This window comes from Pseudochaenichthys georgianus, chromosome 8 (genome assembly GCF_902827115.2).
Source record: "Pseudochaenichthys georgianus chromosome 8, fPseGeo1.2, whole genome shotgun sequence".
Classification (NCBI taxonomy): Eukaryota; Metazoa; Chordata; class Actinopteri; order Perciformes; family Channichthyidae; genus Pseudochaenichthys; species Pseudochaenichthys georgianus.
In genome coordinates, this window is record NC_047510.2 from 25,251,751 (window position 1) to 25,275,240 (window position 23,490).

Consider the following 23,490-nt stretch of genomic DNA (forward strand, 5'->3'; position numbering starts at 1 on the left):
GAAAAAACACATACAATTCCAAATGTCAACGTTATTTAAAAGTTACATTTAAGATATCAATTGTGATTTACTAAGAAAAAGAGATTAGTAAAAGTTGTCTTGCCACTTATTACCCCCGCAAAACATACACACACTCACACAATTCTGAAATAAAACCTACTTTTCTGACTTAACTGCATCCTTTTTGGTCTTTTTAAAAGCAAGACAAATACCTATCTAAAGTGTCTCTAAAATATGACTGTGAACACAAAGGAATGCCCTTCATCCCCTCGCATCACACCTCATCTCATTACCTTCTCTCTCTCCTTCCATCAGGGCCTGAGGTGATTCCCAGCTACAGCAGCAGTGCCATGTCTGAGGTGGTGATGCCTGATGCCATGGTGTCCCCAGCAGTGGGAGTCCCGTACGTGGAGAATCCCGGGGGCCCCGTGGGGGACTTCAGCTACGTAGGCATTGATGCCATTCTGGAGCAGATGAGGAGGAAGGCCATGAAGCAGGGCTTTGAGCTCAACATTATGGTTGTGGGTAAGTAGCGCACGTGTACACCAGCTAATGTTTCATTCATATTGTCCAGATTTGCATAGGTGTGTCGGGTGCCTCACAGCAAGAACGTTCTACATACTGAGACAGGATATTGAATCATGAAGATAACTTTCTCTCAGTCTGAGCCTTTTCATTAAGTGCAGACTGCAAGGCAATTTTACATTTAGGACCAACCTGTTACACTTACACTTAAATGTCTGGGGTAAAATATTTTCAGTCAGCTCTTAAAGGATATGTCGTTATTCTGGTATGATGCACTTTTCTCTCTAATCTTTGTCAGAAAATAGAGGCCTCCTACTTATTTTAATAAGCTGCCACACACAGTTAGACTTAAACTGTATTTCCCACTGAGGCGTCTTCACTATCTTCAGACAACATTTTTTAAAACCTGAGCTAATTACACACACACCTAACGGTAAACAGGCCACCATAAAACTCACACCACCTCCGTGCTGTATGTCTCCTCTGAATGATGTAGCGCCTGTTTGTCTTGTGTTTCATCTTCAAATAAAACGGCTTGTTTGAGAAGCAGCCTCAGGGTTGAGTCTAAGTTATGTAAAGTTGTGGAGGCAATGGTGTGCAAAACGTGCTTTCCCTGTTCAGTTATTTACACCACCTTGAAAAATGGAGCAATGCAAGAAGACATCATGCTTTTTAAAGTCAACAATTTGGTTTTCTTTATGCAATTGAGTTCTGAAATTAGCTACGAGTGCTGACCTTAAATGTTCTATTGGGTAGAGTTGTGTGCAAAAGAGGGAAGAAGGAACAACATCTGTATGTATATGATGTCAAAGACACATGGATCAGCATATTTGGCTAATCTGAGATGTTAATTATTGTGTCTGATTTAAAACATAAAAATGTCTGTCTCCACAATCATTTAATAGCAGTCTTAACAGAATCTGCTCTATGGAGCACCACGTTAGCAAGCGTGGGACTTTGGCATCCCTGTAATGATGGTTTGTTAATGCGAGAGTTTTGCAGTGAGACCATGGGGGAATGCAGCTGTTACTGAGAGGGTGGAAGCTGTGGCATCAATGCTGCCAATGCATTAGAGTTGATCAAATGTGTTTTTTGTTGTTGTCATGTAGTGATGTTAAGCTCTTAAACGTAGTGAATATTAACTCTTTTTTTTAAAACCTGCAGCTGATGTCTTCTATATTGATTAAACAAATCCGTGTTTGCATGTAGTGTGTGCCTCTACAGTACATGTGCCTGTGTTTGACTTTGCGCCATCATAAATCAGTAGAGAGGTCTCAATGTTGACTTAACTAAAGTTAAACTACGCATAGGGCCCCTCCACGCTCCTCTCTATAACCTGCAAAAAAGTTACATATAAACAGTACATTGCTTTCTTAAACACAAAAAGCACCAAAATACAAATAATGATTTTTAAATGATTTTCTAGTGCTCCGAGTGCCATATCACAGTCTGATACAATGCTTTTATTTATGACATTGTGATGACTGTAAAAGTACAATATGTTATGCAACACATTAAAGGAAGTGTTCACATCATTTCTTTCCATATCTCAAGCAATGTCACCCCAATTAAAAACTGAAGGTAATGTCGATACAGGATTTTGTTTGAAGTTTTGCATTACCATATACAAATGATTTTATATTTCTGGTCCCTCAGTGCACATTAATCCAGGCCATGTCATTGTTTCAGGGGGAAAAACCGGTTCACTTTGGATCCGATTTGTCTTACTGATGGTGTTTGGTTTGCAGTCATGTGTACTGATGGCTTTTCATGACAGTGTTTGTGCAGAGAGACACCTGCAGCTTGTCACGGCTTCAGCCCAAAAACTGACAGCGTGGAGGCATTCAAACTGTCAGGGAAAATAAGAGATTGTGTTTGTGTTTAACAGTGTGTAGACTGTGAAGTACCTACAGCACAAGCAGTGTAAACGTTTCATCTTGAAATGTTTCCCTCTCACCGACGGCCTCTCTGTTTGTGCTTACAGGACAGAGTGGCCTGGGAAAGTCCACTCTGATGAACACGCTGTTCAAGTCTAAAGTCAGCCGTAAGTCAGTGCAGGCTACCGGCCAGGAGAAGATCCCCAAAACCATCGAAATAAAGTCCATCAGTCATGGTACGGCCATCTTGAACCCTTCGACTTTTCATTTGTGCTGTTTTCTGTCCATCTGTGTCTGCAACTCTGTCAGCCAAAATACACACATCTCATTCTCTGCCACTTTATTTTTCTTTTCTTTCCTTCTGTATTTACACTTTTCTCCATCAGCAATGGCAAAGAAACAACTACTGCTTGTGTAGCCACTTAAAAAAACTTACAGTTACCCTTATTTCACTCTACTTTTCTTTAATTCTCTTTAAATTACTGTAATTATGGATGAAACGATATCTGAATTTAAAATATTCTCAGCCTCATAAAACCAGCCAGGTTTCTAATTTCATAGCTTTGTAGATGAAAAAATAATACAATTGTTGAGTAATGCTACATTTTTTAACATGGTAGACATTTTATAGTCTAGAGTGTTTTTGACATAGTAGTTTACAGTGAGTGTCTCTGTGTGCAGACATTGAGGAGAAGGGAGTGAGAATGAAGCTGACAGTCATCGACACACCGGGCTTTGGAGACCAGATCAACAATGAGAACTGGTACGCTACAATTCTACCAACATTGAGCTGTCTATATAATGAAGTGAGATTTAAACTGTGTCTGACCAGCCCCCCCTTTTTCCTGTTGTCAAACTTTTCCTGTTCATGTTCTCTGTAACGCCATATTGTAATATTCCTCCTTTAACCTCTACTTCCCACTTTCTACCTTCCTGCCTCTTTTATCTGTACCTTCTATCTCACCATTCCCTGAATCCACCCCTGCCACGGTCTAGCTGGAGGCCCATCATGAAGTTCATTAATGACCAGTACGAGGCGTACCTGCAAGAAGAGATCAACATCAACAGGAAGAAAAGGATTCCAGACTCCAGAGTCCACTGTTGCATTTATTTTATTCCTCCGACGGGACACTGGTAAGGACGCATTCTAACAGTGTTAAATATGAGCACAACATACTCAAAAGATATTAGTGCTGCCATCAGTGGCCCTTAGATGAGAACACAAGATGTTAGAGACTTGAAGGTAAGGTTCAACACTTAAGAAAATTGCTTTATTACCGAGAGATTTATGAGGAGATTGACACAGCTCATGTTTGTACTGTAAAGACAAAGCTGGCTAACTTAGCTTAAAGGTCCCCTGCGGATTAAACAAACATTAGTTAGAATAAGGTGCTGTTTACACGGGAACGAAACGGGTTGTATCTGCTACTTTTCTCTTTCGTATAGCCTGTTCGTTCACACGAGGCCGTAACGGAACCGCGGAAACGGACCCCGCAAACGATAACGGGTCCCAAGGTGGATAGATCTGCGTACGGAACGCTCTGGGGGGCCAAACGGCTCCGTGTGTATGTCCTATACGATCATTTTCCTGATGACGATGAAGACATAGCCCCGCCTCTCCCCACCTCTTCTGCTCACTGCTGTAGCATGGTCGATGTTAGTGCAACATCTACAGCTCCTCTACCACAACCATCAGCAACAAGTGGACATGGAGAACTACATGTTGCTAAATCCACCGCGGAGAATAAACAGAAGGACAACCAGGCAACCATGCTCGGGGGTCTTCTTCGCTGCTTTTGGTGTATTTTGTGGCGGAAGTATAGTGCTGCTTACAGGCCCGGCATATGTACTACAGCGTCTCCAGTGGGTCGAGCGGTCTCGTGTGGACGGACGCGTTTATTGAGCCGTATCCGTGTGAACGGAAGACATTTTTGATATCGAATTCGGTTCGTTTGCGTTCCCGTGTAAATGGGGCTTTACTCTCAGGGGTTACTCAACAATGCATCTTGTGTGTGCCCTAAATAAAGTGTTGAATGCATTTCCTTTCTCATTAACCCAATATTGTACAGGCTGCATATTTACAACATTTACATTTAATCATGTAGAAAAAATATATACATTAAAGCCTTCAGTTTTATCCAACCCTTTATTGGTTGGTGCATTGATGGATTGCTAGGCGAATTATAGCCACAAAATCACTGGAATAGTGGGAACCATTGGCAGGACTCTTTAATTCAAACAACAACAAAAGTATTAGAGATGTACAGAATGATCTGCCCGAGGTCTCATATTTCCAAATGCACACACATCTAGGGGTATCTGGGTATCTTAAGCACAGCTGCATGCACACAATGTCATTGGTGGGGAAGTTCTTCAACACAAGTGAAAAAGACCACCTAAAAGTCCAAAGTAAGCCAAAGGGGAAAAACATATTTTTACATCAGGTGTAATTGATGCAGTGTGGAGTAATGTGAAACATTTCTTATACAACATATTGAACATGCAAGCCGCACACACACATTTCCGCTCGGCACTACGCAACATATCCCAGAACACCAGTCCACACACACAAACACACTGGAAAGATTCTCCCATCGGGCCCCTGAACGCAGCACACGGTCCAGAGTTTCTTTCCATGGATCTGTAACAGACACACACATCTGGCTCTGATCGGACTTTATAAACTGCAGTCCCTCTCCACACTGTGTTGGTTCAGCCCCTCACTGTTCGGAGCTCATGGGGTTGGCGTATACAAGCAGAAGACATTAGGGGCAGAGTGCACTCACTCACGTCTCAAGTGATAGATTCACAACACATTTTATAGCTTGTGCATTTGTGTAACTCTAGTCGAGTGCAGAGCAGTCTTGGGAAAAAGTTGAAAGCAGCTGTGGATTGTCAGCCTAGTTTCAACACACAGTTGAGAGAGAGAGTGGCATTCAAGTGCTGCACCTCTATTCATTTTTGTGTCATGGCCTGTCTTCACTCAGGCAGGGGGGCTGGTGTAAAATAGCCCCCTGTCTCTGTGCCTCATCCAGCAGCGTTTCATGTCGATCCAGCACTCCAACACTGCAGATGTCACATGGGCTGGCCAGCAGCTGCTCTGGGATCGCCTTTAGAAGTCTAACGGGAGGGAGAAAGAGAGGGAGTCTGTGTCTGAGAGCAGTCAATTAAATCCACACTTTTGTCTTTTTGAGATGTGCTCTTGCATGAGTGCACGAAAACTGCTTGTTGACAATGACCTGTCCTTTTTGAAGTATTGTTAGCCAGACTAGAATCCACTGCGATAACCACATGCAGATGCAGGAAAGGCCTCTCAACCAACCACAAATATATTTCAACCTCATCATTAGCTGTCCACACACATTTTTGAGTATGATTAGTTGGATGTAAAAATGTTAACTGGAAACACATTGTTACAAGATACAGCATTTCTTCATTTGGGAAATTGTGAGGAACATCTGCCCCCTGCTGGAGGAGTTTTGTTCTAAAACTCAATTCATCTCCCTTGTTTTCTCATGTTGTCTCTTTCCCTCTCAGTCTGCGACCTCTGGATGTAGAATTCATGAGACGTCTCAGTAAGGTGGTCAACATCGTCCCGGTCATCGCTAAGGCGGATACACTCACCCTGGAGGAGAGGGACTTCTTCAAAAAGAAGGTAACATTCATTCTTGATTATTCCTTGACTGATTTCTGTATTATTTGATTGAAAATGTATTATTATCCTCCCATTAAATCCACATCTGTAATCTAGACACATCATATGTTTGCCTCTGTATTGATGCATTAATGTTCTCATGTTTGGGGCGCAGCAACTCTTTCCTCTCAGTTTTGACACTCAAAACGCATGGCTATATTCCACCAAGAACTCAAACAAATCTTTCTTTCTTTTTAATGTCTAGCTACACTTATTCTACCAGGTTAATAAGGCAGCAGCGATTCATTTGTCCGTTTTTATTAGCAGTCTTCACGGATTTTAAGATTGACCCTCGTCATTAGCGATAAGTAGGCTGAGCATGCATGTGCGTGTTTGTGTATATGTGCAAAGGTTTATGCATGAACATCCATCTTTTGAGGTTTTCTGTTGCTTTGTATTCAGACTGCGATCAGTAGCTAAAACCAAACTTTTGTAAAAGATTAGAAGGCAGATTAGTGTTAATACCCCTTTAATCTATACACAGATTTAGGTCCATTTGTCTGATGTCTCTACAGACTCCATCAAGCACGCTCCTCTAATTACTCCTGTAATTAAAGGCCTTAGTTTGTATCCTTTCAAAACTGTACTGGGTTAAAAGTGTTTTATGTGTCTCCAGATCAGGGAAGAGCTGCGAGCCAACGGGATTGACGTGTACCCTCAGAAAGAATTTGACGAAGACGCCGAGGACAGAATGATCAACGAGAAGATCAGGGTGAGGGGATCCTTTCAAAGCAATCACAGATATTTGTGGCAGGAGCTGTGATTCTGTTAATCCTCATTTATGCTCAGACATGCCTTTCCACGAAGCACTGTTACCCTGAATCCATTATTGTTGATGTACTTAACAGGAATGGTTTCTGACTCCATTGTCTGACCTTTTAATCTGTGAGCAGGAGATGATCCCCTTTGCTGTGGTGGGCAGCGACCAGGAGTACCAGGTCAACGGTCGGAGGCTGCTGGGGAGGAAGACCAAGTGGGGAACTATTGAAGGTAAATCACCTCCATGTCTCAATACATTCTTCCTCTTAGGTTCTTCTATTTAAGTTTGTTTGCAAAGTCACTTTTCTGCACATAACTTACTCGGAAGAGTAAGTTGTTGTTGAAAGGACAGAAAGGGAGATGTGTAAAGAGCTCGGAGCCAGTCAGTCAATACAACAATGATGCGATCAGGCCTGCCGCAGACAGTCTGACTTAAAAGGACTTACTCACTCACACACACACACACACACACACACACACACACACACACACACACACACACACACACACACACACACACACACACACACACACACACACACACACTCATATCCCCTTCTGTATCACAAAAGATACACTGTGGATGATTAATGGCCGTCGTGTCTTATCGCTACTATGATTATCTCTTTTTTAAAATTATTTTATCAGTAGATTTTCTTTATCTACACAATAACAATTACCTTGTATTATCATTTAGATCCAACATCTCTTTATGTTATAATCAGTAGACTATAGTATATGTCTTTATCTTTTTTTGTTCTCATAATGAATAACATTTGTATTCACTTTTTGTATTTTATTAATTTCATGTGTCGTGCCAATTAACCCCAGTGAAGTGAATGAAATTGGATTCTCACATAAGAAATTCATATTTGTCATTTGCTCACATTTATTAAATCTAGGGGGAAAAACCTAACCCTAGTTATTATTTGTGTGTGTTTTGTTTAGCTTTTTTAAAGAATTATAAGCATGGTTAGCTAGAAGTGTCTTTGTACAGTGTTGTTTTTTGAGAACATCCATGTCGACTGCTGATTCATTTTCCAATATTTAATGATGTTATCCACTCCAGACAGGAGGCACCATCCCTCATGAAGTGTCTCATTTAGTTTCATTTCCTGCAGACAGTGTTATCTCTTCAGCAGGACTCTGAGCAGACACATGCATCTGTCGTGGGCGTTCGAGGGTTGAAAGAGAGGAATCTCCTCCACAGCTTCCTCTCACTGAGATCACTGACTCCACCCAGTGGACTGTTTCGCAAACATAATGGCCACAGATCACAGATGTCATACTGTCTGTCTTTTGGTGCCTTTGTTTGTCTTTTAGCTCATTTATGATTGTTTATGCTAACTCATAACTTCTCTCTCTCCTTTAGTTGAGAACATAGCCCACTGCGAGTTTGCCTATTTACGGGATCTCCTCATCAGGTGAGAAAACCTGTCTCCATCTTAAATTCTCTCTGATTTCATGAGGCCTTATATGGTAGTGTTTGCTTTATGACATGACATTATGCTCGACTTTGAATATTAATTTGCATCTCATATGGATATTACACCAAATGTTCAGTTAGCTAGTTTCTAAAAATGTAAACTATTATTTCAATATTTAGATATCATTTAAGAAGCCAGAAATGCCATAATGCAAGCGTGAAGGTTTGTCCATGTCTTCTACTGGTTTTTAATGTGTGTGTGTGTGTGTGTATGTGTTTCCTGCAGGAGCCATATGCAGAACATTAAGGACATCACCAGCAGCATCCACTATGAAATGTATCGTGTGAGGCGCCTCAACGAGAATAACACGGTGGTGGCTCACGCTAACGGTGTCCCTGAACACCATCTCGCCACCCACGAGATGTAGACCCCACTCGCTCCACTGCAGCTAATCCACTGAGTGTGAGTCATTTGCAATGGGACTTTGACCTTCACTGACAGTCTACCCACCACACGAGCCTTCCACTCCATCCATCTCCATCTCACAGGTGGGATAGAAACTTAAAAAGCCTGCCAGAGGGACTTTATGTTCAATGACTTCCTGCGGCTGAATGGACTGTTCATTTCTGTTTTTTTGCCTCATTAACAAACACTATTGCTGACTAAGAGAGTGAAGAGAAGTTTGATTCTCCGCAATGTGCTGCAGCTTGATTTGACCTGCTTCCAGATTTTACAGTTAACCTCTGGCTATTCCTTGTGGTGCCAAACATTAAGACAAAACAAAACGGACCGAAGCTTTTTATCTTTCAGTGTCAGAAATGCCTTAACCAGTAACATGTTTATCTTCTCCACTTGTACTTTTAAGTTAGACTTTAAGAATTCATGCCGTACCAGAACACAGTTTTTCTGTCTCTATGCAAACAGCTGTATCAACATATGTGGGAAGTGATGATTTAATTATTGCACTTGATCACTACATAGCCTGTTGTTTTACAGCATGTTGGCAGGGGGCCGGGAAGCGCTCTGCCAACATGTGACGCACACACTCATACCAGCCTGTCCGTCTGCTCTGTCCCTAAACCAAAAAAAAGGTTATCAAATAGCACATCATATGTTTGTATCTCTTTTCTGTCACACGCTTTGTTTTGCTATAACAATTTGTTAAATGTTAAATATGGATGTCAGGTCCTAGACATATTTTAAATTCCCAGATATAAATGTCATTGTTTTTTAATACAAATATCTTAAGAGTGATTTAAGATGAATAAGTATTTATGCACGATATAAAATGTGAACGTTTGTCATCAGATTATTCACACACACATGCGCCGACACATACACGCTCTCTCACACACTATCCCTGCTTTCGGGCCCATCGTAGTGCCTTATTTATTGGAGAATGTTTGCTAGCATGTTGGCTACAACTGGAAAGAGAGCAGGTTTGTTGGTGCCAAGTCGACTACATTTTAGCCATTTTTCAATAAGTTTCCCTTTTTTGTCTGCGGGAAAAGATCCAGTCTTCCATTGACAAGTCCTTTTTTCCCTCTATTTCTCATAATATACCAAGGACCTTTACCTGTTTGGAACATATATATAATTCCCTAAGCTGTCACTGTCATGCTCTGTCCTGTATATTCTTCTGTGTTCTGATACATTTTTGTACTATTGATAATAACACATTTTCCTTTATCTTATTTTAAAGAAATAAAAATTAAAGTTGTAAATATATAATTTCTTTGATTTGTCTTTAATTTCTATTGAACATTTATTTATTTTTAAACCACAGTATACACTGTTTTCTCCCAGTTATGCATGTTAGCGAAAGATAGATATGAACAACCAGCCTGCATGAGTTCATCAGCTTAAGTCCCCTGACTGCAGAAAACCACACTTAAAATAACGTTCTATTATACTGGATCCCATAGAATTTAGTCAGACGTGTAATTTATATTCTGGAGTAATTTAATCGGCATGTCATTAAACTTTTCCTTGATTAGCTTCTTAAATCGATATAGTAGCCTGCTAGGTCTACTATAGCATGGCTGATTAATGCTAATTACTTGAAAGCATAAAATATGTGTTTCTTTCGTCAGTAAGCGAACAAGTCCTGAGCCCAAGACCAGGCGACAGGATCAGTGTGAGGATGTGCTGACGTCAGTGTTCTGAGGTAGTGGAGCACCAGAATGTAAACAAAACTATAGCAAGTAAAAACTGCTACATTCTACCGATTTTCATTTAAAGTGGACCTATCATGCTATATTTGAATAATATATTGTAGGTAGAGCCGGGACTCGATTAAAAAAAATAATCTAATTAATTAGAGGCTTTGTAATTAATTCATCGAAATTAATCGCATTTTTAATCAAATATACATATTTGACCTGAGAACAGTGAGAAGCAATTTTCACATGGATTTTACTCCAAGTGGAGTGCAATCCAGTGAGCCAGGGAGTTGGTTATTTTCTCAGACGTGGACTTACTTATCCTGGCCCTGAAACCAGTCATCTGGTTGAGTGTGGGTTGGGTCAAGGTGTGGTTCCTTGCACTCGGAGTCGGGCTAACGTCCACGCTAGCTGCTACATGCTTTGCATTTAGGTGATACTTTAGGCTTGATGTGCTGCGGTGATATGCAAATTCTTTTTTGCATAATTTGCACACAACCGTGCTCTTATCGACGCTTCCATCCGTCCGTTTTTTTTAAAACAAAATTTCCCATCCACAGGGCCAACCAAAGCGGTCTCATCAGCTTGTTCGTTCATGTTTGACTATTGTTCACCGTGGTTTTTTGTTGTTTGAAGTCCCATGCTGAAGTCATGAACGTTAGTTGGTGCTCCAGTATAATCGGTACGCCTGAAACTCATCCAGTGAGAAACGTTCCGCTGTGCAAAAATAAGTGCGATTAAAATGCGTTAACGTTAACGCGTACCTTTTTGTGTAATTAATTAATCTTAGTTAACGCGTTAAAGTCCCGACCCTAATTGTAGGGCCATAACTAATATAAAAGATTTTTTCAAAATACCAAACAGATCATGCATTTTGGCCATGCCTCATTTTGCTCTATTTGCTCTATTCCAGCCCTGTTTTTGCCAGGGCTGATTCTGTGGCAAATAAGCTGCAGCTGACCACGCCCCCCTGCAAAGGAGGGGGCGAGGCATGAGCATCATTACCATGCTGTTACCATGCCACGCAACCTCTCATTCCCCTGATAGGTGGAGAGTTGCCCATATAGGCGGAGCACCCCGTTTCTGACGTCAGAACAATTTCAAATCTGTATCAGTCTGTATCAGATCCGTTGCAGCCCCGTTTTTAGAGATTTGGGTATGGAGGAAAAGAGAGAGGGTTGTGTTTTCTGACACTTGGTGAGTTCCCTGACACACCGGGGACACATATTCATGTATAAAAGACGTACAAAAGTGCATTTTTAATATATCGTTTAAAATAGAAGTGTGTACCACAGAGGGATTTATTGGTAGAAATAGAAAGTGACAGATATAAGCCTAAAACTAAGAATCTGTGTTTCTGTTCATCTTCACATGCAGTGGGTCAGCCATGTACTACGGGAGCCCACAACGGACAAAAGATACCCTGGCTCTAGAAAGGGCTTTTGCATTACGTTACATCATCTCATACTTGGAACTAAAAGACAATGCGAAATGCTTTCTCTGTGAATGTGAGAAACTGATCGATTAGTGAAACGAAGAATATCAGTTGCAGTCATGTGACCAAACAAGTTATCAAGCAGCATCTCCAAGAGTCAAATCATGTTTTAAAAGTTAGCATTATCTGAGGTTGGGATTTTATCAATTCCCATTCTCCCCATGCAGATCACTTTAAAATGGCGACTCGCTGCATCGCCCCCTCAAAATGGTGTCTGCTGTGCCCCATGTTCCGCAGCGTTAGGATGGCACATGCCTGCAACGACCCCCAACCCTCTATCAAGCCCGTACCCTCAACTCATAAGTTGAGACCCCCACATTCTCCCACTGTTTCCTCCAACTCTCCCTCCATCTCCTCTGAGGAAACGGTGAGAGAAGCAGCTGCATCTCTACCCGTCTCCCTCCTCCATGCCACCCAGCAGTCGGGGTGTTGGCAGCCGCCCAGCGCTCCACCGCCCGCATTAATGACTTTCATTAATGAGCCGCATTCTCTCTGGGTACTAATGAAGAGGGGCGACTCAGACAGATCATGTGTTGTATGTCAGGTTTTGATGTTGTGCCGATGGCGGAGATGTTTCTGCTAGAATGCATGTTTGAGTTTTACACAGAGTAAACAAACTTGTGTGCACGCTCCAGCTGTTTTAATGCTCAGTGACACCTTAAACTTATTTTCTGCTAGATTGCACTGAAAAATCAAGTCACACAATAGTGCCAGAGTTACCGACAGACCACACTTCTATATTAATTGGGAGTTAATAGATAAAGGCATGCCTATTGGACAAAGTTGGTACAGTGTGATGGATTGGACCCATCAGAGCAGAGCGAGCCCTCTGAACAGGAAGCATTTTGACGAATACCAAACTTAATGTGGGAATTAATTAATATGTAAGAGGTGGTTACAGTACTGTCAGTATTTGGGGGAGGGGAGTGTTGCAAGTGATTTTCGATATTTAATGCTGAATCTGACTATTGTATGTTTATTGTTTATAGAATAGAATATCTTTAATGTGGTGAAAATGTGTCTTTAGCCCACCAAACATAAACAAGCCAACAAGCAGCTAGTAAAAACAAAAATGTAGACATGGTGATATTACACATTAAAACATGTCATGGCTACGCTGACATGACATCGATGCATTCTCTCTTGCATCGTCCCTCTTTATGAAGCTCCCTAAATGTGTTGCATTGCACCGTATTGCCCCATCTTGTTATTGCGTCCACCAAGCTCATCTGCATATAGCCGTCGTGCGACCAATTAACACCTGTTTGTAAGATGAATATAACTATTTAGCATGCATTGCTTTATTTATCCCCCTTTGATTTTTTTAATTAGCTAACTTGATTGCGAAATCTGTGGAGATATGTGTGCCACTGTGTGACGCCTTGTGTGTGTGCATGCGTGGGTGATCATGTGCACACATTTGTTTTCTTGCCTTTCTACCTCCCACATCCCATGGCAAGAGTGGTTCCGTGTCCCCATTCGTCTCCTCCTTCCCCCATCTGCTGTTTCTCTTCTCCTTTGTTGGCAGACAACTCACCTTCTCCTCCTCCCATCCCTTCCTCCCTCCTTATTTCTCCCTCTGATGTCAGTTTCCACCCCTCCTCTTGGCTCTGTGCCAGGCACTCAGACATGTAGAGGGGAGGGGCTGCAGACAATATGCAAATGTTCCGACTTTATGCAAATCACCTCTGCTGTTAATTAAAAGTCAGATGCAAATTCAATTAGCTTACTGAACAGAGAGCGAGGAAGTGGGTTCGCTTGGTTCGATGTGACGCGGTTTTGGAAGATGAAAACCAAATTGTGTGGGTGAGGATCTGGAAAAAAATGAATAAATCCCAGCAGGGGGGGTTTAAATAAAAGGGGTAGAAACTTGGTTCAAAGGGTCACTTTATTGAAGGCATAAACTCTTCAAGCTGATGCTAGTCACTTGTCATAACAGAATCCAAGAGTGTTATGCTCTATATATCTAGCATGCTGGTTGACATACACTTGCCTCGCAGAGAGAGATCCAGACAGAGGAGGAGAGGTGAGACAGAGAGAAGCTCCTGGCTCTGGCTAATTACTGTGAGTAATTACACTAGTTGCAGATGTGTGTCAGCGATTATGCTGCTGAAATGAATGCGAGCGAGTGTGTGAATGTGTGTGAATGTGTGTATGCGTACTTCTGACCGTGCACGCTTTATCCGAAGAATAATGTTTGTCTGCGTAGAATCTGTGGGCTTTGTGATTGTTTTTCATGTCTTGTGCTGCCCTCGACCTGGCATGTTGTGGACACATTTATCCAAAGAGGGTTTTTTACCAAGAGTTTGAGTCATAGGTGACACGTTTAGAGCACCAAAGTGATAGTTTGAGTGTTGTGGTAGCACCTCTAATTCTCAAGATGGAGATGCCATAAGAAAGAGGCATCTGCTGAGGTATAATTGAGGTCGGGTGAAGTTGGAGGATATGTAGGTGAGAAATTCTTGTGGTACATTGTCAAAACCAAACCAACACACTTGATGGATAATGGTGAGATTTGGGTGAATGGAGCAGTGAATATAAAATATGCATGTGAGAAAAGAAAGATATAGAGAGAGGTGGACAAGAAAATGGACAAAGTACAAGGAGAGAAAAATATTTTTAAAAGATTGGACAGATGATTTCAGAGGTGTGTGTCTTGCTGGGGAATTTCCTCTATGTTAACAGAAGTCTTTGTGCTGAAGTGAGAAACTCAATCCTCCTCTTAATTGTGTCGATGGATAGTTCCTGCACTCGCTTGTCCTCAAGAGAACTCCCAATCGATACGCTGCCCAAGTCACGCTGTTTTCATCACAAAGTCGATTTTCACACTGAATCATGTTCCATTTTGGCCACTCATTGGGCTTTTTTACTATGGAGTGGATGTGCTTTTTAAGTCCTTATTGAAGGCTAGTTTTAAACTCAAAACCCTGTGTCCTCAGATGTTGACATTTCATTTTTTGTTTGCTGCACCTACTTAATTATTCTGAACTTAGACCTGATGTCCTCGTAGACACTTGGTTGTGTCTTGCTTTAGTGGTAGCAAAGGCACAACCCACCTATGTGTAAAATAAGATGGCCGTCATCTTGACCAAGACATTATAAAGCAGATCCCCAAGCAAAAGTGGTACATATATTATTACATTTGATCAGAAAATGTGCAGTTTGACAAATGTAAACAAGAGTCGATAATGAGGAAGTCTTTGTTTAAAGACATTGAGATGTTATAACCGTAGTTATAGGTGTGCCTGTTCCCATAGACAAAAAGGACGTATTTATATTGGAGCAAGGAAAATGAATGCATAGGTGAAACACTTTTTGAAAAGCAAGGTTCATTCATTTAAATTAACGGTTATAAAATAGTATAAACCCATTGTAAACTACATGACAAACTGTTTCTTAACCTCAAGCCCTGAGCCTGTTTTTCAGGTTTCAGGCTCGAAAATTCCATTAACACAACAAAGACTATATCTTTACTTCTAAAAGGGGTAAATTAATAATCTTTTCTCTCAAAGCAAGGTTACATCTGTGAGTTGGATGTAGAAGTGTCAGAATCAATATAGATGTTTTTATTTTAAAGTAAATTCAGATGGAACATAGTAAAAACATGTACATTCTAATGTCCGCCTAAAAAAAAAACCCATTACTTATAGTGAAAACCACCCTTGAATGATGGGTTAGTAGACTAAAAGTTTTAGGAATCCAAACTATAACATATAATAAGTACCCTGTATCAAGATTGATGCAAAACAAGTGAAATTTGACCTTTTTAGAGAGGTTTAGAAAAAATAAAGTCCAGGCGGACTCACCTCTGGGTAATTTGGGAACCATCAGTTCCATTTTAACTTTTTCACTGTAAAAATCATTTTATTACTTTGAATTATCACTATAGGTATTCATTCCATCCAAATACAACAGTTGTGAAAAAAATAAAAAGCATACTCTGTTATCCTCTTAATAATAATAATAATAATTCCTTACATTTATTATAGCGCTTTTCCAGATGCTCAAAGCGCTTTACAAATACACATTACACATATCATACATGCAATGGTCAGATACTCTTAGGCCCCACGGACCCTAAATCGCGTCATTTGCAGGAAACAACGTCTAAGGAACCTTAATATTTAATAAACTATGAATATTGTATATCCATACAATGGGAAAAAACTAATTTAACTGATCTTTTTCATTTTTTCTTTCAAAAAAAACACACAATGTTAATATTGAGCCTCTGAATTAGCCCAGAGCGAAAAATGCTAACCTATTACTGCACCGAAAATTACTCCTAGCTCCCTTATTACTTATCCTAGCTGCACATTCAACACATTGTTTATGATCGTAAAGACACAGAATCTAACGGTGCCCACCTCAACACTGAAAGATACAAACTCGCGACGTTATCAACAAAAACGTACATCAAAACAAGTGGCGCTAGGCTAACATGGCTTACCTTCCTCTTTGTCTGGTCTAAACTGGTCTTCAATGGCATTAAAACGATAACAACGATGATGTAGTTAATCCATAGGTTAATATCCAATGTGACTGTGTCCCCTTTGAAATGTTCTGATAATCTAGAAGCAATAAAACTGCAATTCCGTTATCTGCTGTCCGCTCTGTGCTCCGTGCGCTCTGGGTCCTGCAATTCCTGCTTCCTTACGTAGTAAACAATAAGTAAAGTCTGCTGCGTAATGTGCTTACGCTGGCTGGCATTCTTTATACTTTACGCAGGACCATATCTCTGGAACCCATTGGTCGATTTGGGTGATTTACACCTTTTTCTTAACCATTACATCCAATAGAATCGATGGGCAGTTCCTAAATCCACGTAAACATTACCATTGCGGCCGTGATTCTTTCACACACACATATGGGTTTTGGGATGAGGGCGACACCGTACTTCCGGTATGCGCCATTTCACGCGAGGTGCAAGCAGAATATCATAGTCTATTGCCTTAATCAATATAGTCAACTCTAAAATACCACATATATGCATTGGCATGATAATATTATTGTGACAAGTGGGGTATTCACCTGGTGTTTCCAGAAGATAGACGTAGATGCTGCCAAAATCGACCTAAGGCCACTTTCGAGAGTCGTTTTTCCATACATCTGCAGGCAGTCTGTAAGGGCAATCGGACAACCCACACAGCTCTAGTTTATGCTGGTAACGACCTAGAGCACACCCCTCAAGTCCAGAGATGTAATCCGAAGACATGCAGCGATTTCTTCGGTCGTTAATTCAGAAAAAAAACCTAGTGCGCTCTGCCTGGCTATGTTAGCTAGCTGTTTATATTAGCACCTCCAGGATATTAGCACCTCCAGGAAAATGGCATATATATATATATATATATAGCGCGCGTTGCATTGTGGGTAGCTCGTGACGTCACTGTGTGTGAAAGAATAGAGAAGCAAACGAAGCATATCTGAAAGTACAAGCCTGAACGGCAAAACCATAAATATGATGATGGATTATCAGTAAAAATGTCTACGTGACACAAAGACATTGGATTAACCTTGAGCGGCGTTTTTATTCCGTTGAACACAACTTTTAATCACAAATCAAAAAAGGTAAGACGTAATTATTGTAATATTTTTGAAACCGGATGTTGTTTACTTTCTCTTTTCTGGCTGATAGCTCCAGGAATTCGGGGTCATACAGTGATGACATTACATGTGTGGAATCTGTGGAGTCTCAGCTTTAATCGGATATCTTGTTTGTGCAGTTACGATAAGTAATAAGGGCATTTCTACTGTGAGTGCTGTGCAAAAGTCTGTTAGCATTAGTTAGCATTTTTTCGCTCCATGCTAATTCAAAGGCTTGGTATTACTCTTGTGTTTCTTTTAGCTAAAAATGGTTCATATTGTCAGTTAGCTGAGTTTCTTACCGTTAAAAGGTTATGGAACATTAATAGCTTCATAAATGTTAAGAAGCCCTGAGACATAGTCTCGTAAAAAACGAGGTGGCGAAGTCGATAGGGACTTGGCTTGGCAACTGGAAGGTCACCAGTTCAAGTCCCGGCAAGACCAAATGCTACCGAGGTGTCCCTGAGCAAGGCACCGTTCCCCACACTGCTCCCCGGGCGCCGTTCAAAATGGCAGCACACTGCTCCTAACACAAGGATGGGTCAAATGCAGAGAAACAATTTCCCCACGAGGGATTAATAAAAGTCCATCTCTTATCTAATGTGTGTCTTTGAAGGTTATAACAGACCTCTCGTAAGCTTCAAAGCTGTCGAAGGTTTGTTTGTTAAATAAGATGAAGAAGAGTCAGTTTAGAGTCACGTAAACTTGACCTGTATTCAGTAGTGAGGTATTTTGTACTGCAGTCATCTGCATGCAGGACTTGCCGATCACCAAAAGATACAATCAGTGTGTACTGTGTTTGTGCCTGGGGGGAAATCCTAAATGTGCTCCTCTAGCAAGGACACGCTTGCCAGATTGGTGTTTGACTTTCCTGCTCAAGTCTCCTGACAGCCTGCACATTTCATCAGAGATGGGGCGCATAAAGGGAGCCGGTCTCTGGAAAAAATGTTTTAAAGGAAGTTTTGATGTATGCAGCCAGGTGAGACTGCAGGTGAATAGTAATGGAGGTTAGGGATCGAAATGATTCAAGCCAGAGAAGAGAACAGAATGTTTTTACATTGTGTGAGGAGGAGTGTGTTTTCTGTATACATGCAGCAAATAGGACACAGAAAGCAGGATGGAGAGGTGATTCGTGTCATAAGGAATTCATTTTCCCGATGGCTGCACATCACTTTCAGTGTTAATACGGACGAGGGAGGTGAGGATGCTTGGTTGAACACACATACACATTGCTCTTTAAACACACTTACAGAGGCACAAATTCTTTCTAGTGAACTACACTCAAACTGCACCTCCTCCACTCGGGTGCTGATAATTGGGAAAACTAGATGAGCATGAAAAAGAAGAATGCAGAAAGGTAAGTGTGACAGGAAATTGATGACAAACTAAACTTTACAGCAAATACTTTCAGGATGAAGCTGTGAGCAGAGAAACGAGTCCCAGAAGCTCCTTGAGATGTTCTTAAAATCAAGGAAATTAAAGTCTTATATTATCAAGTGTAATAAGTTTACTGTCAATTTTAAAGATATTGTCACTTGAAGTGTTCAGCGTAAAACGTCCAATAGCATGCGTTTGTTTGACCAACTTAACTTGATACAAGCTATTAGACAATGAAAAGCTTTGCCAATAAAATACGTTTTGTGTTACTTCTAAGCTAACGTAACTTTAAGTACATGAAATATTTTTATTATAGTCATGGTGTGCTACCCAGCTAAACAAATCAATGATCCTAAAATAGGGAGATGTTAGTTTAATGACTAACAGTTGGAGGATGTTTTGGAGGTGGTAGTTAATTGTAATTTATCCTCAAACATTTTGTTCATGATTTGTTGAATCAACCTCCACATTGTAGGTATACTGTAAGGCCGAAGACATTTCTAGAAGCATTGCATTTGGCTTTAAAAAAGGGTGGAAGCACCCTGGAGAAGTGCCATTGTTAAATCTCCAGCAGGCCTCAAAGCTGACAACAATCCAGCTGCTATCCCCGGGATTTAACATTGAATCTTTGTGATTGTCTGTCCTATGTTTTTGTCCCCCAGGTTATGAAACTGCCATCAGGCGTCTACAGAGACACTGAGGTCAAGCACTTCACACACAGCACAGGCAGGCATGCAGGCATTTACTTTAATTTCCCCATCCGATGTCAGTCATAAAAGTCATGTTTTCTGATTTGAAAAACCCCTTGCAAAGCACTCTCTAGCTGTCTGTTTAAACAAATCTCACAGCAGGAAGTCACTTGAGATACTTAAGTAGCCCAACCTTAAATGAAGTCAGTTTCACCTCCTTGATCCTTATTCTGTCTACTCAAATATGCCAAAAGATTAACTGAATAAGTGAACTCTTTTATTGCCATGTGCATATCTGGCCTCAGGGCGTTTGCTCTCTCTCCATCAACTTGTCTCTCATCTTTGTATGAAAGGTTTGATATTGTGAGGGTTTAATATTGTTTGAACACACACATAGTAGTACACACACACTTCCCCTGTGGCTGCAGCAGTCAGTCAGATATGAACCAATAAAGCAGTCCTCTGTAAGCCTGCAGTGAGAGGCAGAGTGTGAACGTGCTCTTCATTAGAGGAGAAATGTTGTCACAAAGTCCCTCTGTAAATTCACTAGTCTGGGCTGCTCTACTGATCCTCCGCCTTCACTCCGTCTCCCCGGCACCTCCGTCTGCACTTTGTTTCTGTCTCCACTCTGATTTATTCAATATTGTTAGGCCTGGTGTATGACATGGAATTATTTTTATATTATTATTATACTTTAGTTTCCATATGCCGCTGTGAGATTAGAGCAGTTTCTACCCACTACACAGTTAACAAAAGGCTTTCTGTGATGGCTTACATTCCTCTGTATGAGGTGGGTGGAGAGCTTTGCTATTGATCGATGACTGTCATATCAGGAGTGATATATTTAGATACCAACGCTGTGCAGGCAATAAGAGGAGAACAGGTATGTGTGTGCAGGTGTGAAGGAAACACCATGAGCACTTTAATCATGTTTTAATCAGGAGGGTATTATTCCTCATAATTAGAGGTCACCATGTACTCGTGACACCCCTGAATTACAATTAACCCTTTTCAACCAATATTGTTTTGCTATGCTTTTCAGGCTCTTTTGGTTACAATGTCAATGGTGTCAGATATTTTTCTTAAAACAATTTTTGAATTATTTTTCAAACACTGGGTCCTTTATTTCAGACTGTTTACATTTTTTTTTTTAAAAAGCTGTTGACCCAACCCAGTCTCACGGCATTTCGTGTAATAGTCACGAAATTAATTGTTTTCGTGTCACACAGAACGATTTTAAAAGCAATGTATTTATATTGGTAGTATATGTTTCGTGCCTGCACCACGTCTTTTTGTCCGGTCGGGTCTTGGAAGACCAGAAGCTGTGTGGTTCATAAAAACATGTTCTTACTCAATATCAAGCCACGATTATTGTTTTATTTGAAATTGTATAGTGTCGGACTTTTTTTGCCGTCCGCGAGGAAAATAAAAGGGGCTCAAAGCCTCAGAATACTGAAATCTGTATTTTTTTTTTTTAAATGTCCTAATTTGTTATTATTTGGTGCAGGCACGAAACATACTACACATAGAAATACATTGCTTCTAAAATCGCTCTGTCAAAATACTGAAATCAGTATTTTTTAAATCTTATTTTCCTTCTAATTTATTATTTACATTGCTTTTAAAATCGTTCTGTGTGACACAAAATAAATGGGGAAATCGTGTTGGTGAACATGAATGGTCTATCTATCAATTTACCAGCTAAAATCACAATGATATGATTGTATCGGGTGTGGTTAGATAGCTAGCTGATAACCCTTACGTTAGCAAAATCAGTTGTACCTAGTTAGCCGATTACACTGACGTTACCATTATCAGATGTAGATAGCTAGCGGATTACGCTAACGTTAGCAACATGACTTAATGCATCACACAATGTGCCATGAATAATATTTCAATATTGTATTCATAGGACACACACACATTGTGTTGGTCTTTAAGACTTTTGACCAAAACAAAATAAATAGGAAAAGACTGGATCATCTAAACAGCTAGGAAGTGATTGTTTCTTTCACACACTGTATAATCATATATTTCCCCCAACAAATCGGTTCATAGCTTGTTCCATATTCAACCCAGTTTAATTTAACCGTTTAGCTGCTTAACTTACTTTGATTAGCAAGACACATCTTTGTGAAAGTGTAGATTAACAATGTGATGCTCAAAGTATCCCTTTTTGTTAAAACAGCAACCTTCATTGTGTGTGTGTGTGTGTGTGTGTGTGTGTGTGTGTGTGTGTGTGTGTGTGTGTGTGTGTGTGTGTGTGTGTGTGTGTGTGTGTGTGTGTGTGTGTGTGTGTGTGTGTGTGTGTGTGTGTGTGTGTGTGTGTGTGTGTGTGTGTGTGTGTGTGTGTGTGTGTGTGTGTGTGTGTGTGTGTGTGTGTGTGTGTGTCCCTCCATTAGGCTGTATGCGTTTCTGCGCCAAATTGGCAGCCTATCCATTAGCCTCCTGCTAATCTACACACTGCAGAAACAAGTGGATTAGAGCCTTCCAGCCTCAGCAGCCAATAGTGTTTGACGGATAGTATCCTCGACTCAACACACAAACACATGCACGCACATACAGTTTATTACATTATTATGACACAATGCTGTGTGTGTCTGGTGTGGGTTTAGTGTAGTTGTGTGTCTATGTTCTCACTTGTTTCCTGTCACAGAGTCTGACAGAGACAATATTTCTGAACAATGTCAGCTGAAAACCTTATATCAAAGTTTAAAAACACAACCTTGTTTTTCCTTCTCCTTAACAAGGCTTAAACAGCTATGGTAATGACAAAAGAGAGACAGAAGAGAAAACACTGACCCTGTAACCCTCTTATAAACTCCAAATGAGACTTCTTTATTGAGCAAGCATGTGGTCCCATTCATTACAGAGGACTCCTGGAAGGTTTCGTTTTTTTATGTAAGATGTCTGGGTTCAAAGAGACTCAAGAGGAGGTTGCATTATGCTTTAAAAATGGTTGGAATTGATGCTGATATGTTTTTCCTTCTCCTTCACATCTTAAACTGCACTGTAACTTTTACCCATGTATTTTTTCTTTTAATGTTTATTTTATTATCTTTTCTTTTTTTTTTAAACTGATTTTAAACGCCATTTTCTTAATGTCTTTCATTTTTTGTAAAGCACTTTGAATTGCCTTGTGTTGAAAGGTGCTATATAAATAAACTTGCCTTGATATAAAGAAAGCTAGTGGGCTTAATGGCCTTTATTTAAATGTTATCCTGCTCCTTACAGCTAAACGCTTGCTGCTTACAGGTTTTTATGAGAACACACTTCATCCATATACAGTATTTGTTGTTATAATGATATAGTTAGCTTATTATCAAAGATGTGGGTGTTTAGAGGGCATGACAAAGATGTTTTTCACATCATGGATGATGGAGTTTCTTGATTCTTCATATCGAGATATCGTAGTAAACAAACAACACGTAAAAACAGTTCTGTTTGGGTTCAGTGGGAAAGAATATCTTTATTTATTTTCATTCTTTAGTTTCTCAACAGAGCTACATGCAGAATCATTCTTAAGCGCTATAATATATTTTTAAAAATGGGAACCTGTGATGTTAAGTATGAACCATTTGTAATTTATTCAGGCTAAAATAAGCCTTGTGTATTCTTAGTTCCTGCGTCATTTCATGGTACTTCTGATGCACGGATATCAAATGAGCAGTTAGTTCAGCAGCCGTCCGACAGCATCCCAGGAAAGTAGAGAGGCTCTGAGAGCTTTGAAGGATGCAAATCTCCACAAAGTCAGACAGGGGTTTGCGGTGTGCCAATGACTTGCTGTGGATGTATAGAGGATTTGGGAATCTTGTAAGAATGAAAGAGGATGTCCTGGCTGAGATTACGAGAATTGGGACAGTTACCTTCCTTTTCTCTTCTTATTTTATATTCACCTTCTC

General features: G+C 40.5%; 1 protein-coding gene across 12 annotated transcripts in view; it reads left to right on the plus strand.

The window, feature by feature from the left end:
- Positions 1-10,013, plus strand: part of LOC117451529 (septin-9-like) — a 117,942-nt gene extending 107,929 nt beyond the window's left edge. For all 12 annotated transcript variants that reach the window (XM_034089865.2, XM_034089871.2, XM_034089868.2 and 9 more), the window contains 9 exons: positions 316-525; positions 2,510-2,638; positions 3,084-3,165; positions 3,399-3,536; positions 5,940-6,057; positions 6,713-6,808; positions 6,990-7,086; positions 8,228-8,279; positions 8,568-10,013. In XM_034089865.2, the coding sequence (XP_033945756.1) occupies positions 316-525; positions 2,510-2,638; positions 3,084-3,165; positions 3,399-3,536; positions 5,940-6,057; positions 6,713-6,808; positions 6,990-7,086; positions 8,228-8,279; positions 8,568-8,709 (1,064 nt within the window). In that variant the 3' untranslated portion in view covers positions 8,710-10,013. The remainder of the gene's footprint in view (positions 1-315; positions 526-2,509; positions 2,639-3,083; positions 3,166-3,398; positions 3,537-5,939; positions 6,058-6,712; positions 6,809-6,989; positions 7,087-8,227; positions 8,280-8,567) is intronic.
- The last annotated feature ends 13,477 nt before the right edge of the window (positions 10,014-23,490 follow it).